General features: G+C 40.9%; 1 protein-coding gene across 1 annotated transcript in view; it reads right to left on the bottom strand.

Moving 5' to 3' along the window:
* Positions 1-15,694, bottom strand: part of Bdp1 (B double prime 1, subunit of RNA polymerase III transcription initiation factor IIIB) — a 108,807-nt gene that overhangs the window by 36,741 nt on the left and 56,372 nt on the right. Inside the window, 6 exon segments of the mRNA XM_042690896.1 lie at positions 807-929; positions 6,902-7,289; positions 9,730-9,920; positions 10,175-10,376; positions 11,495-11,649; positions 15,308-15,515. Coding sequence (XP_042546830.1) covers positions 807-929; positions 6,902-7,289; positions 9,730-9,920; positions 10,175-10,376; positions 11,495-11,649; positions 15,308-15,515 — 1,267 coding nt within the window.

Below are 15,694 nucleotides of genomic sequence, written 5' to 3'. Positions count from 1 at the left end.
CCCCAGGACCAGCAAATAACTAACCCCCAACATGTTGAAATCTTAACTATATGTACTGTAACTATAGAAAGGATCTTTGCAAATGTACTCAAGTTAAGATGGAATAATACTATATTCAGGTTGGCCCTACTCCAATGGGACTGGTATCCCTGAAAAGACACAAATATGAGAAAGCATAAGCCAATACTGCAGAGTTTGGAATAATCCTGCCCAGAACTAACGAAATGACAAACAGCAGTCAACAAATGCACAAGGTAGAAGAAAGGAATGGGATGACTTTTCCTCAGAAGATTACAGGTTCAAGACCAGCCTGAGTTACATAGAGAGCTACTATCTCAAAAAGAAAGAGAAAGATAAAGAGAAAAAGAAAAAAAGACAGAAAGACAGACAGAGAGAGGAAGGAAGGAAGGACGGACGGACGGACGGACGGACTTAAACATTAAAAAAAATGGGGGGCTGGGAAGGTGGCTCAGTGGTAGAGTGCTTGCCTTGCATGCATGAGGCCCTAGGTTCGATTCCTCAGCACCCCATAAGCAGAAAAAAAAAGCCGGCAGTTACATTGTGGCTCAAGTGGTAGAGTGTTAGACTTGAGCTGAAGAGCTGAGGGACAGAGCCCAGGTCCAGAGTTCAGGCCCATGACCGGACCCAAAAAAAAAAAAAAAATGGGCAAATTTTTTATCTTCCTATTAACAGCTCCCTACAATGAGAAACATTATCTGGTAGAAAAACCTAAATATATCAGAAATTCTATTAGTCTTTTACAAGTAACCAAGCAAAGAATGAAAAGCATTAAAATGGATACTTACAAATGATGATGTATACAAATCTTTTCCCTGCTTCACTTCCTGGGTAGTCACATCCATGTGGGGAAGCTGATGCTCAACAACAGTTACACATCCTACATCTGCAACATTCTCTGTGATTTCAAGCTGTCAAAATGAAGGTTTATAATTTCATTTTCATTATGATTTCATTTTATACACATCAGGATACAATCTCATTTTCAACTGAAAAACATTGAACATTAAGATGAAGCAATAATACGTTCACTTAAAATTTCAAGAGAAATAAAGTAGTTTAAACTGACAACAATTTGGCAAAAGTAGTATGTTTAAGAATTTTTAGGGGTCTGTGACTATTATTACCAGTAACAAATTTCTAAGGCTAATCTTTAGTGCCAGGAACCTCATCATCCATTCTCCCCACTTTGTCTCTACTCTGCCTCAAATTTTTTGTTCCATCTATTAGAAGTTAGCTAGTGCTTTCTGAAAACTAGGAATATGGGCACAGGGAAATAATACCCAATAAGATGGGTTTGATTGCTCCCTCTCCTCAATGAACTCACAATTTAAGAGAAACACACAATCAACTAACTATACACTGTCATAAATACTTTAATAGAGATAACAATCCACTCCCACACTCTAATGCTTGCATAATTCTTGACATCTATGACAGTAGGTTCATACAATACTCTTCATGTACCAGTCCTGATAGTCAAAGGTCACATAATGGGCAGCTAAGTAGATATTGCTGTTATTTCCTAAAATATGCATGTACCACTTGGCTCCTATAAACCATATTAACATAAAAAAGGAATATAAAATGTTACATTATTGGTAGAAACTAGAAGTAAAAAAAAATCAAGTCTCGCCAGGTGCTGGTGGCTCACGCCTTTAATCCAAGCTACTCAGATCTGAGGATTGCGGTACAAAGCCAGCCCAGGCAGGAAAGTCCATGAGACTCATCTCCAATAAACCACTAGAAAACCAGCAGTAGCACTGTGGCTCAAGTGGTAAAGTGCTCACCTTGAGCTGAAGAGTGCAAGGACAGTGCTCAAGACCAGAGTTCAAGCCCCATGACCGACCAAAAAAAACAAAAATCAAGTCTCACAATCTTGCTTCAAAACATATATATTATAGTAACACGTGTATATTGTGATACATCAGATGCAAAGAGAAAATTTTTACTACTGTCCAATGAGCCTCAAAAATATTTTTTTGGGGGGTCCGGTCATGGGGCCTGAACTCTGGGCCTGGGCACTGTCCCTCAGCTCTTCAGCTCAAGGCTAGCGCTCTACCACTTGAGCCACAGCACCACTTCTGGCTTTTTTCTTTTTGCTTGTGTGGTGCTGAGGGCCTCAGGCATGCAAGGCAAGCGCTCTACCACTGAGCCAACTTCCCAGCCCCAGACTCAAAAATATTTGAAAATTCCAATGATTTAAAATATTTTCAACCAGGTACCAATGGCTCATGTCTATAATCCTAGCTACTCTGGAAGCTCAGATCTTAGGATCATGGTTCAAAGCCAGGCTGAGCAGGAAAATCCATGAAAACTCTGATCTCCACTTAATGACCAAAAAACCAAAGTGATGCTGTGGGAAGCTGAGATTAGGAGGAATTGTCATTTGAGGTCAACCCAAGAAAAAAGTTCTCAACACTCCATCTCAAAGCTGAGTGAGCTAAATGTGCCTGCCATCCCAGCTATTATGAAAAGCATAAACAAAAGAATTTAGACCAAGTTGACACAAATAATGGTAAAGTGCCTGCTCAGTACATTTCTAGGCCCTGAGTTCAAACCTCTGCATCACACAAAGGAAGGAGGGAAGGAATAAGAAAAAATCAGCTACTAACTTATTACCTTAAAACACTTAATGTGTTATTATTAACAGTGAATAAAACAAAAGTAGGTTTTGATTTCCACTTGCAAATATAACTTTACAAAAGACGGGGACAATCCATTGCTTTTATTTTTAAGGTCGGTCTTGGGAAGTTGCACTTGAGGCCTGGGCACTAACCTTCAGCTCTTTTGCTCAAATCTAGCACTCTACCTCTTTGAGCCACAGCACCACTTCCGGTTTTCTGGTGGTTAATTAGAAGTAAATCTCATGTACTTTCCTGCATAGGCTGGCTTTGCACCACAATCCTCAGATCTCAGCCTACTGAGTAGCTAGGATTCTAGTCATTAGCCATTCCATTACTCCTTATATAAACTGTTTTATGTTACCATTTCTTTAGTTGTCACTACTACTATCTTAGGTACCTCATGATTGTTTTAAATGACACAGAAATTATTATGAATTCTTACATAAAAGTGTCATATGCCAGACACCAGTGGCTCATGCCTGTAATCCTAGCTACTCAGAAGGCTGAGATCTGAAGATCACGGTTCAAACCCAGCCCAGGCAGGAAAGTCTGTGAGACTCTTTTCTCTAATTAACCACCAGAAACCCAGAAGTGGTGCTGTGGCTCAAGCAGTAGAATGCTTGCCTTGAGCTGAAGAGTGCAGGGTCAGCGCCCAAGACCAGAGTTTAAATCCCAGGACCGACCAAAAAAAAAGTGTCATATGAGCCAGGAGCTGGTGGCTCATGCCACTTTCGCAAGTTCCTGAGACTCTTATCTCCAATAAACAACCAAAAAACTGGAAGCGGTGCTGTGGCTTAAGCGGCAGAGTGCTAGCCTTGAGTTGAATTGCTCAGGGACAGCGTTCAGACCCAGAGTTCAAGCCAGAGTTATGACCAACCTAAAAAAAAAGTGATTACAACATGAAGCAGAACAGATAACTTTGAAATTTTTTTTTTTTGGGTCCGGTCATGGGGCCTGAACTCTGGGCAAGGCTAACGCTCTACCACTTGAGCCACAGCGCCACTTCCGGTTTTTTTCTTTTTGCTTATGTGGTGCTGAGGAATCGAACCCAGGGTCTCATGCATGCAAGGCAAGTGCTCTACCACTGAGCCACCTTCCCAGCTCAACTTTGAAATTAAACAGTGGGAATACTAGAACACAAGAATAAGGAAACATAGCTGGCAATGTGGCTTAGTGGTAGTGTACTTGCCTAGCAGACCCTAAGCCCTAGGTTTGATTCATCAGTACCACATAAACAGAAAAGTCTGGAAGTGGCACTATGGCTCAAGTGGGAGAGTGCTAGCCTTGAGCAAAAGAAGCTGAGGGACAGTGCCTGGGCCCTGAGTTTAAGCCCAGGACTGGCAAAAAGAGAAAAACTCTTATTAAATGGTAGCCTTTCTATATAACACCTTAATGCAATAAAAATTATTCCAAAAAAGGAAGAGGAGGAAGGAAGGAAGGAAGGAAGGAAGGAAGGAAGGAAGGAAGGAAGGAAGGAAGGAAGGAAGGAAGGAAGGAAGGAAGGAAGGAAGGAAGGAAGGAAGGAAGGAAGGAAGGGCGGGAGGGAGGGAGGGAGGGAGGGAGGGAGGGAGGGAGGGAGGGAAGGGGGGATGGGAGGGAGGGAGGGGAATAATGGCTATTGATAAGGATATGAAATAATAGAATCCTTGAACACTCAATGGAAAAAAATACTTTTGTAAAAAACATACATATAGCCAGGCACCAGTGGCACACTTATAATCCTAACTACTCAGGTGGCTGAGATGTAAGGATTATGGTTCAAAGCCAGCTTGGGCAGAAAAGTTAATTTGCCACAAAAAGCCAAAGTGGAGCTGGGGTTCAAGGGGTAGGGCTAGACTAGCCTTGAGCACAAAAGCTCAGAGACAGCACTCAGGTCTTAAGTTCAAGACCCAGATGGGGGAAATCTTGCCAATAAATGAACAATTCTACACATAGATATAGATATATTCCAACATTAATAAATTATTACCATGTTCAGAGCATTATTTGAAATAGCCAGATGTCTACTGCTGGATGAAGGGGTAAAAAATATGATATACACACATGTGCACACATGACTATTAATACCACCCTAAGCCGGGCACCAGTGGCTCACTGTAATCCTAGCTACTCAGAAGGCTGAGATCTGAGGATGACAGTTCAAAGCCAGCCGGGGCAGGAAAGTCCTTGAGGGCCGAGTGCCGGTTCACGCCTGTAATCCTAGCTACTCAGGAGGCTGAGATCTGAGGATCGTGATTCAAAGCCAGCCCGGGCAGGAAAGACCATGAGACTCTTATCTCCAATAAACCACCAGAAAACCAGAAGTGGCACTGTGGCTCAAGTGCTAGAGTGCTCACCTTGAGCTGAAGAGTGCAGGGACAGCGCCCATGCCCACAGTTCAAGCCCCATGACCAACCCAAAAAAAAAAAAAAAAAAAAAATACCACCTTAAATTAGGAAGGATAGTCCAAAGGATATTTATAATTGAACCTTAAACATATTATACTACACAAAATAAGGGAGTCACAAAGAAGACAAATTCTATATGATTCCATTTATTTACATGGCAGGCAATTCAAACTCAAAAAAATTAATAGTGAGCCAGGCGCTAGTGCCTCCGGCTATAATCCAAGCTACTCAGAAGGCTGAGATCTGAGGATCATGCTTCAAAGCCAGCCCAAGCCCAGGCAGGAAAGTCCGTGAGACTCATCTCTAATTAACCACCAGAAAACCAGAAGTGGCACTAGCCTTGAGCTGAAGAGCACAGGGACAGTGCCCAGGCCCAGAGTTCAAGCCCCATGACCAACAAAAATAAAAAATTAAAGAGTTGCAAGTAGGCACTGGTGGCTCAGAACTGAAATTCTAACTACTCAAGGGAATGAAATCTGAGGATTACAGTTCAAAATCAGTCAGAATAGACAAATCCTCAAAACTTTTATCTGTTAACCAGCAAAGAAAAGCCAAAATGGAGTTGGGGCTCTAATGGAAGTATGCCAATCAGGAAAGAAAAAGTCAAGTGAGAGTGAGAGGCCTGAAGTTAGAATTCTAGTCCCAGCACATCTCACACACAATACACACATACACATACATACACCAATTAGCATGATGGCTGGGAAGGTCTACAGAGTGGGTGTGGGGGAAATGGTGCTTTATTATCAGAATCTAGTTTTGGAGTATGAAGAATTATGTGGACAAGGAGGTGATGAACATAGCACTGAATTATACATTTAAAATTGATTCATATAGTAAATTTTATGTTCCTTTTACACCTATCCAGGGTGGGGAGAGAGTGCCAGACTGGAAGTTGAACTCCAGGCCTACTGTTCTTATTTGGCTCTCCCACCCATACCCAGGCTGGTGTGATCTACCACTTGAACCACACCTTCACTTCCCACTTTTTTTGTTGATTAACTGCAAACAGTACTCTCTCAGATTTGTCAACCTAGAGTAATCCAAACTATAATTCTCAGATCTCAGCCTCATGAGTAGCTGGGAATAGAGATGTTCCGCTTACCATCACCTTATAAACGAAAGAAAGAAGTATATTTCCCCTCTACTTTCTCTGCTGGTCAAAACTTAGCCTGAGGTCATTACAGATAATACCACTAGCCAGGTATTTTTCAGATCAGCCTGCTACATAGTAAGTTTGAAGCCAGACTAACTATATAAGCCAATGTCTAAAAAACAAATCAAGGAAGAAAACATCTAAAAAAATTAATATAAAGTTAACATAAGAGTAATATAAAAAAGTAGACTATGCAGGCATCAGTGGGCTCACTCCTGTAATCCTAGCTACTCAGGAGGCTGAGACTCAAAGGATCATGATTCAGGGGCAGCATGAGCAGAAAAACTTGGTAGACTCTACCTCCATAATACTAGGAAAAAGTATAACTGGAGGTATGGCTGAGGTAGAATTCCAGCCACAAGGACAAAGGCCCTGAGTTCACACCTGAATATCAATAAAGGGAGGGAAGCAGAGAGTGGAGAGAGCTAGAGAGAGAAAAAGAGAGAGATTAAGAAGCATCCAAATATATTGTTATAATGAGTCCCTTGCTCGGCCTGGATGGAAAGGTCTAAGTTAACACAAGAGATTATACACAGTTACTACTATTGTTTCCTTAATTCATTAAGGCCTCAAATCAATTACATGTGGCAATATATAGAGAATTAACTCTTCAAATCTTAGTAATCACTAAAAGAGAAATAAGGACCTAGTAAAAGAAAAACAAAGAAAAAACAAGTATGATAAAGTGACAAGGATTCCAAAAAACAAACTACCTCTTCCATTGTTTCCTCAATCTGAGCAGAAACAGGTTCAGGGGATCTGAGACCAACAGGTACAAACACTGGTGCTTTGTTTAATTCTTCTGGGGCAAGATGATAGGTTTCTTCTTCATAATAAGGTTCAAAATCTTCAGCATCATCTTCATCCTCTTCCTGGGAAGCTCGAAGAGTCACCAGCATGGACTTTGAAGCTCTAGGTTCCTTCTTAGCAGTCTTACCTCGAATTCGTTTTGATCCTCGCCCTTTGGTGACATTTGGTTTGCTCTTCCTATGTGTTCTCTTCCCATTATGATCTATTTCACACTCAGATGCAGAAGAGGTCGTTGTTTTTTGATCCAAAATAATTTTGGAGTAACTTGATCGTTTCAATGGTTGAGGATGACTAGATGTTTAAGCAAAATAAGAAATTACTGTCACATATGCACCAGGATACTTCTAATAAAAAACAAGCTGCTGCCAAACACTGGTGGATCACACCTGTGATCCTAACTACTCAAGAGGCTGAGAACTGAGGATGGCAGTTCAATGACAGCTTGGGCAGTAAAGTCCATGAGACTCTTATTTCTAATAAACTACTCAGAAAAGGCCAGATGTGACATTGTGGTTAAAGTGGTAGAGCACTAGCCTTGAGCACAAAGAGGCTCAGGAACAGCACCCAGACCCTGAGATCAAGCCACAGGACTGAGGCAAAAAAAAAAACAACAGCTATAGTAAAATTTCAGTTCTGATCAATAAAATGAAAATTTCAACAATCTCTTCTTTTTTCTCCTTACCTTTTTTTCTCACCCTTCCTACCTTTTCTGCAAAAAAATTTGTTTAAATGTCCAGTAACAGAAAAAAGGATAAAGTACAGAGTTTATTTATATATGTGTGTTTACATCTATATATATTAGTATATTATCCAGCCATAAAGAAAAATGAAAATTTTACATTTACAGGAAAATGAGTAAAATTGGAGGACATCTTAAAACCTGAAAACACACACACAAAATTATGTTTTCACTTATATGTGGAAGCTATATCTAAAAGACATTTGAGGCTGGGAATGTGGCTTAGTGGGAGTGCTTGCCTAGCATGCATGAAGCCCAGGGTTCAATTCATCAATACCATACAAACAGAAAAAGCAGGAGGTAGCACTATAGCTCAAGTAATACAGTGCTAGCTTTGAGAAAAAAAGAAGCTCAGGGACAGTGCCCAGGCTCTGAGTTCAAGCTCCAAGACTGGCAAAGTCGTAAATTTTTTTAAAAGATATGTGTATCCCACTGACATGTACATATGTATACATACCTATATACATAATTATATAGTGGATAAACAGAACATAACTTTTTTGGGGGGGGGTCAGGTTGTAGGCCCTGAACTCTGGGCCGGGTCACTGTCGCTCAGCTCTTCAGCTCAAGGCTAGAGCTCTACCACTTGAGCCACAGCGCCACTTCCGGCTTTTTTCTTTTTGCTTATGTGGTGCTGAGGAATCAAACCCAGGGCCTCATGCATGCAAGGCAAGCACTCTACCAGTGAGCGACCTTTCCAGCCCAGAACATAACTTTAATAAGAGTACTTTGAGAAGGGGAGAATGGAAAAAGAAAGATAAAAGGTAATTATTTTTAAATACATTGCAACTATACATTTAAACAGCATAAAGAACCTCAATGAATGCTGTTAATCCACAGGGAACGCAAGGGAAGAAAAACAGGCTTTATTGGGGAACTATTAGAAGGAGGCTGAGAAAACAAGGAGAGTGAATGAAGAGAAAATGGTGTAAATAGGTAGTTTTCCATGTATGAAAATAAGACAATGAGGGCTGGGAAGGTGGCTCAGTGGTAGAGCGCTTGCCTTGCATGCCTGAGGCCCTGGGTTCGATTCCTCAGCACCACATAAGCAAAAAGAAAAAAGCAGGAAGGGGCGCTGTGGCTCAAGTGGTAGAGCGCTAGCCTTGAGCTGAAGAGCTGAGGGACAGCGCCCAGGCCCAGAGTTCAGGCCCCAAGACCGGACCCAAAAGAAAAAAAAAACAAAAATAAGACAATGAAATCTGTTAATATGCCTTAGAAAAGAAGACAATGAAAATGAGAGTTTGAGATTGACTGATACATTGTATACATGAGGGGAAATGTCACAATGAACTCTCACCACTCCTTCCCTCAGTAATACATGACAATAAAACAAAAAAATATGATAGGAAAATAAAGTAAAAGCCAGGTGTCAGTGGTTCATGCCTATAATCCTAGCCGTGGTTTAAAGCCAGCACGAGCAGCAAAATTCATACGACTTTTTTTTTTTGGGGGGGGGGGGTGGAAAGGGAGGGAGGGAAGGGGGGTTGGTTGTGGGGCTTAAGCTCTGGGCCTTGGCGCTGTCCCTCAGCAATTCAGCTCAAGGCTAGCACTCTACCACTTGAGCCACAGCACCACTTGGGTTTTCTGGTGGTTTACTGGAGATAAGAGTCTCACAGACTTTCACGCCCCAGCATGGCTTTGAACAGGGATCCTCAGATCTCAGCTTCCTGAGTAGCTAGGATTACAGGCATGAACCACCTATGCCCAGCTTGTGAGACTATTATCTCCAATAAACCACTAGAAAACCAGAAGTGAAGCCATGGCTTAAAGTGGTAGAGCACTAGCCATGAGCAAACCAAAAAGAGCTCAGGGTCAGCACCTAGGCCCTGAGTTCAAGCCCCACGACCGGACCCTAAATAAATAAATAAATAAATAAATAACTGCCTCCATTTCCATAAGCCATATTCTTTTTTTGCTCTATTATTAAGGTAGGCCATCCATAAGGAATAATAAAAATTTACTTCATATTCTGTTTGTTAAGTAAAGTGTTACCTGGTAGGTTTACTCAGATGTTGTTCCTTAACAATGGAAGACACAGAATTATCTTTTCCAGTTTCCTCTTCAACACTCCTCGATGGTCCAACATCTAATTGAGCATATTTTTGAGCCAAACTACAGTCTTCAGAACCTACACAATCTTTTCTTGCTGAAACTTCCAGAGAGGTCAAAATCTCTGTCTTTTCCTTAAATTTAAGAAGAAACAGCTAATATTTCCAGGGACAATTTCTGTATTAATTTGGTTTAGCAGTTTGGTTGAATCTTCTAATTTACACACACAGACACGTGAACAGTTTCCAAACTGTTGGAATAATTGAAAGCCACTTACTTTCACAAAAATACTTCTAGTACAAAACTAAACTGACTTTATTATTTGTTTTCCTTCATTATCCTGATAAAAAGAGTTCACCACCAATAAAGTTACATTTTCTGAACTTACTTTCACAAGGAGCTGGGTGTCAGAATCTCCTTGCTGCAGCAAATTATCTTCTGGTTTGCATACCCTGTTCTCATCTGTTGCGCCTTTTTTCATACCTGCTCCTTTTTTACTGTTTGCTCTGCTCAAATTTGGCTTAGGCTTTTGGGAGAATCTTCTTATCAATTGTGCTGGACTAGGAACACATGGCTTATTTTCTTCACATCTGGAATGAAGCATAGATCATAGTGAAAAACAAAATCAGAACTTCTTGATGTAATAACTCTTAAGCAATTTTAGATATAAAATGGTTCAAAGAACTATGTATGAACTGATCATAAACCCAAGCATGGGAAATGAAACCATACATTGATACAAAAGGAACAAGATAAAAAGCTTTATTTTTTTGTGCCAGTACTGGGACTTGAACTCAGGGTCTCATATTTTCACTTGGGTTTTTTTTCTCAAAAATGGTGCTCTACCATTGGGCCACAACTCCAGTTCTAGAAAAGTTTTTTATAGCTACTTTTTTCTGCATAGCCTAAGAATGGGTTTAATATTAATCCTTATTACTGTAACTTATTCATTCTGGTCTGTGGCTGTCACTTTAAGTTTCAAAGAAATAACTGTATACGGGGGCGGAGGGAGGATGGGAAGGGAAAGGGAAATAAAGGAGGAGGCTACAATGCTTGATAAGAAATGTACTCATTATCTTGCCCATGTAATTGTAACCCCTCTGTACAGTATTTTCACAATAAAAATAAAAAAATAAACCCTAAAAAAATTTTTTTAATTAAAAATAATAAAAAATAATAAATTAAAAATTAAAAAATTAAAAAAAAAGAAATAACTGTATACTCCAAGATTACTAGCAGGCCTCAGTAAGTTTCACAGTAGGCCTTTAAAGGAATGCCTTAAACTGGGCTCCAAAGCATAAGCCTTATACGTGGTCCCATCACCTGATCAGGCTCAAGAGTAGGTCTATTCTGCTACCACAAACCTAATCCAGAATAAAATTCATAAAATCAGCTACAAAAAAGCCCAACCTTTATCCTTGAAGTGTTGTGTTTTTCTAATTAAAAGCAACCCTACAGCTGTTGACTCACGCCTGTAATCCTAGCTACTCAGGAAGCTGAAATCTGAGAATCACAATTCAAAGCCAGCCTGGTTAAGAAAGTACATGAGACTTTTATCTCCAATTATCCACAAGAAAAACAGACGTGGCACGGTGGCTCAAAGTGGTAGAACACTAGCCTTGAGCAAAAGAGCTCAGGGCCAGTGTCCAGGCCCTGAATTCAAGCCCACAACCAGATGTAAAAAAAAAAAAAAAAAAGTCAACCTTACCTTATCTTTTCCTCCAAAATATTTTTTTCCTCCAAAATAGTCTTGTCAACATGGAGACTTTCTGCAGGAACCACATGACTTTCATTTTCATCCATTCTGCATTCAGAAACTTTGGAGGATACAACTTCAATTTCAGTGTCAATTTCAGCATTTGACTATAAGGCAAAAACATTTTTTTGTAGCAGTGTCTACTTTCAAAAATATTATAATCATTAAAGAGTATTCATTTTTACTTCCTTCTCATTTTCTTTCCATGTTTATTTTTGTCCTAAGGATAAACCCAGAGCCTTGCAAATGTTCTACCACTGGGGTTCACTTGTAGCCCACTAGTTTTTGGTTTTTTTTAAATTAAGATTCAATCTGCATAACCAATGAAAGATTGCAATGACTGTTTCCATAATATGTTTACATAACACTTTTCTATGAATGTCAACAATTACAAAGTTAAAAATTACAAGTAGCTTGGGATGGTTATACACCCCAATGAGAGAGCGCAGTGGCTAGCATGCATAAGACTCTGGGCCTAGACAGGAGCAGGTGGCTCTGTAACCCTAGCTACTCGGGAGGCTGAGATCTGAGGACTGCAGTTCAAAGCTATCGAGGGCAGGAACGTCCATGAGACTCATCTCCAATAAACTACCAGAAAATCATAAGTGGTGCTGTGCCTCAAGTGGTAGAGTGCTCATCTTGAGTTGAGGAGCTGAGGGACAGCGCCCAGGCTCAGAATTCAAGCCCCACAACAGACCAAAAAAAGGAAGGATGGAAGGAAGGAAGGAAGGAAGGAAGGAAGGAAGGAAGGAAGGAAGGAAGGAAGGAAGGAAGGAAGGAAGGAAGGAAGGAAGGAAGGAAGGAAGGAAGGAAGGAAGGAAGGAAGGAAGGAAGGAAGGAAGGAAGGAAGGAAGGAAGGAAGGAAGGGGAAAAAAGACAAGACTCTGGGTCTGTCCAAGCATTAAAAAAAAGTGTAATGGGTTGTTAGTCTTATTTTATTCAAATAAGGATTCAGGATATGACTGCAATATGCCTGCAACATCTGTCACCCTACTGAACACCAGCATTGATTCTGAAGATCTGGCTAACTAGGACAGTAGCTGCTTCCTCTCTCACGACTCCATGTTCATGTCTCCCAAAGCTGCATGCTTAGTACAAGAGACAACCATTCTTTGATAAAGGGTATGATTAGCTGTGTTCTGGATCTCCAAAAAAGCTATCAAAGAAGGATTATTTGGTTATGCCTTGATATACAAAAAATAGGACACAAAAATAAAAAGTGGCTGAAATTGACATTTTTAGGGGTTACACTCTTGAACTTTTTTTTTTCCTAAACAAATACATCTATTAAAAACTTGGTAGATGGGCTAGGAAGGTGGCTCAGTGGTAGAGCACTTTTGCCTTGCATGCATGAGGCCCTGGGTTCGATTCCTCAGCACCACATAAGCAGGGGAAAAAAAAGCCAGAAGTGGCACTGTGGCTCAAGTGGTAGAGCTCTAGCCTTGAGCTGAAGGGCTGAGGGACAGCTCCCAGGCCCGGAATTCAGGCCCACGACCGGACTCCAAAAAAAAAAAACTTGGTAGAGGGCTGGGAAGGTGGCCAGTGGTAGAGCGCTTGCCTTGCATGCATGAGGCCCTGAGTTCAATTCCTCAGCACCACATAAGCAAAAAGAAAAAAAGCCTGAAGTGGCGCTGTGACTCAAGTGGTAGAGTGCTAGCCTTGAGCTGAAGAGCTGAGGGAGCACCCAGGCCAAAAAAAAAAAAAAAACACTTGGTAGAATACTAGGAATGTGGCTTAGTGGAACATGCATGAAGCCATGAGTTCGATTCCTCAGTACCACATAAACAGAAAAAGGCGAAGCGGTGCTTTGGCTCAAGTGGTAGAATGCTAACCTTGAGCAAAAAGCGCAGGGACAGTACCCAGGCCCTGAGTTCAGGTCCCAGGATTGGTTTAAAAAAAAAAGGAAAATCAACTTCGAAGAGCCGGGGGCTGGTGGCTCACACCTGTAATCCTAACTACTCAGGAGGCTGAGATCTGAAGATCATGGTTCAAGGCCAGCCCTGGCAAGAAAGCCATGAGACTCTTATCTTCAATTAACAACCAGAAAACAAGAAGTGGTGCTGTGGTTCAAGTGGTAGAACGCTCACTTGGGCTTAAGAGATCAGGAACAGTGCCCAGGCCCAGAGTTCAAGCCCCATGACCAACCACAAAAACTTGGTAGAGCTGGTACAATTTAAGTGGAGGATCACCAACTGCAAGCTAAAGGCCTTGAGTTTAATTCCCAAACATATCTCTCTCTCACACTCTCTCTCTCTCTCTCTCTCTCTCACACACACATACAATTGATTAAATGGCTGAGGCAAGATGATCAAGAATCTGAGGTCATCTTATGCTGCACAACAAAATCCAGTCTCAAAGAGGAAAGGAGCAAGATAAAGAGCAACACTGTCCAAAAAGGATGTACTCTGCCTGACCTATGAACTGTAACTCCTCTGAACATCACCTTTATAACAACTTTTCTTTAATTTTTCAAAAGGGAAGAGAGGGGAGAAGAAGAGATAAAGAATAGAAAGAAGGGAAGAAGGGAGAGAGAGGATGGAAAGAGATAAAGAAAGGAAAGAGGGATATAAAACATTTGAATCAATAGGATGTTAAAACATCATGTAGCCAGGCAACAATAGCTCACATCTATAATCCTAGCTATTTAGGTACCTATAATCTGAGAATCCAGGTTCAAAGCCAATCTGGGCAGAAGTCTGTGAAACTCATCTCCAATTACCCACCTAAAAGCCAGAAGTGGACCTGTGGTTCAAGTGGTAAAGCAGTAGCATTGAGCAAATAATATCAGGGACAGGGCTGGGAAGGTGGCTCAGTGGTAGAGTGCTTGCCTTGCAGGCCTGAGGCCCTGGGTTCAATTCCTCAGCACCACATAAGCAAAAAGAAAAAAGCCGGAAGTGGCACTGTGGCTCAAGTGGTAGAGCGCTAGCCTTGAGCTGAAGAGCTGAGGGACAGTGCCCAGGCCCAGAGTTCAGGCCCCACGACCAGACCCCAAAAAAAAAAGTCTGGGATAGCACCTAGGCCCTGAGTTCAAGTCCCACTACTGGCATGTGCACACACACACACACACACACACACACAGAAATCATGTATATGATGACTTTAACTTTACATAGATATATGTACATATGTGTGCTTAATGATGGACTCAGTAAGATATGGCAATATTTGGAGTATTATATTGTTTTAAACTGACATTTCAGAATGAATAGCTTTATTATTTGGGGTAAGGAGGTTCTCTTTTAAGTCAGGTGCTCTATCAGTTGATATCCCCCAGTCCCTTTGTTTTACTTTTAAAATAAGTTTTTGGGCTGGGAAGGTGGCTCAGTGGTAAGAGTACTCGTCTTGCATGCATGAAGCCCTGGGTTCAATTCCTCAGTACTACATACACAAAAAAAAGCCAGAAGTGGTGCTGTGGCTCAAGTGGTAGAGTAAAAAAGAAGCTCAGGAACAGTACCTAAGCCCTGAGTTCAAGCCCCAGGACTGGGGGAAAAAAAAAAAAAAGGTTCTCATGGTTCTGCCCAGGCCAGCCTGGGAAGTAATCCTACTTTTTTTCCAAAGTAGCTGGGATCAGAGGCATAGTCCACTATACCCAGCTTACTAGTTGAGATAAGAACGTTTTCTGAAGCTAAGCTCAAACCTCAATTCTCCCTTATCTCCACCTCCCAACTAGCTAGGATTACATGTGTAAGCCATCTATCTACTCCTATCTCTTGATATTTTAATATGCATTAAAAGGCTCAATTTAATTACATAAAAATAACATACCACAGCTTGGGATTTCTTCATTTCATCTTTCTGTGCTATTGTTCCTTCTGTCTTAATTTTGTCTTCAGCTTCACCTTTTTCCATTATTTGTCGCTGTCTAGCCTTTCGTATATTTGGTTTTGGTCTATGAAGCCGGCCTCTCAGTGGTAGAGCAGTTTGGACAACATTTTCCTTTGTCTTTTGTTGGAAATCATCTTGTTTTTGAGTCCTAGAAAAAGGACAGGGAGCTATTGATTGTAAAACACTGAAAACTACAATTAAAAAAAAATTAAATTTCACCTAGTACACTGAAAATATTTTTTAATCGCTTAAGGAACAGAGTCTGATTACAAAAATATTTTATAGAAGTTAATGTGGAGCTGGGGATGTATTTTAGTAATTAGAGTG

The sequence above is a fragment of the Dipodomys spectabilis genome, unplaced genomic scaffold, assembly GCF_019054845.1.
Source record: "Dipodomys spectabilis isolate Male_0828 unplaced genomic scaffold, ASM1905484v1 ptg000140l, whole genome shotgun sequence".
NCBI lineage: Eukaryota > Metazoa > Chordata > Mammalia > Rodentia > Heteromyidae > Dipodomys > Dipodomys spectabilis.
This window is presented reverse-complemented; position numbering and strand designations above follow the sequence as displayed.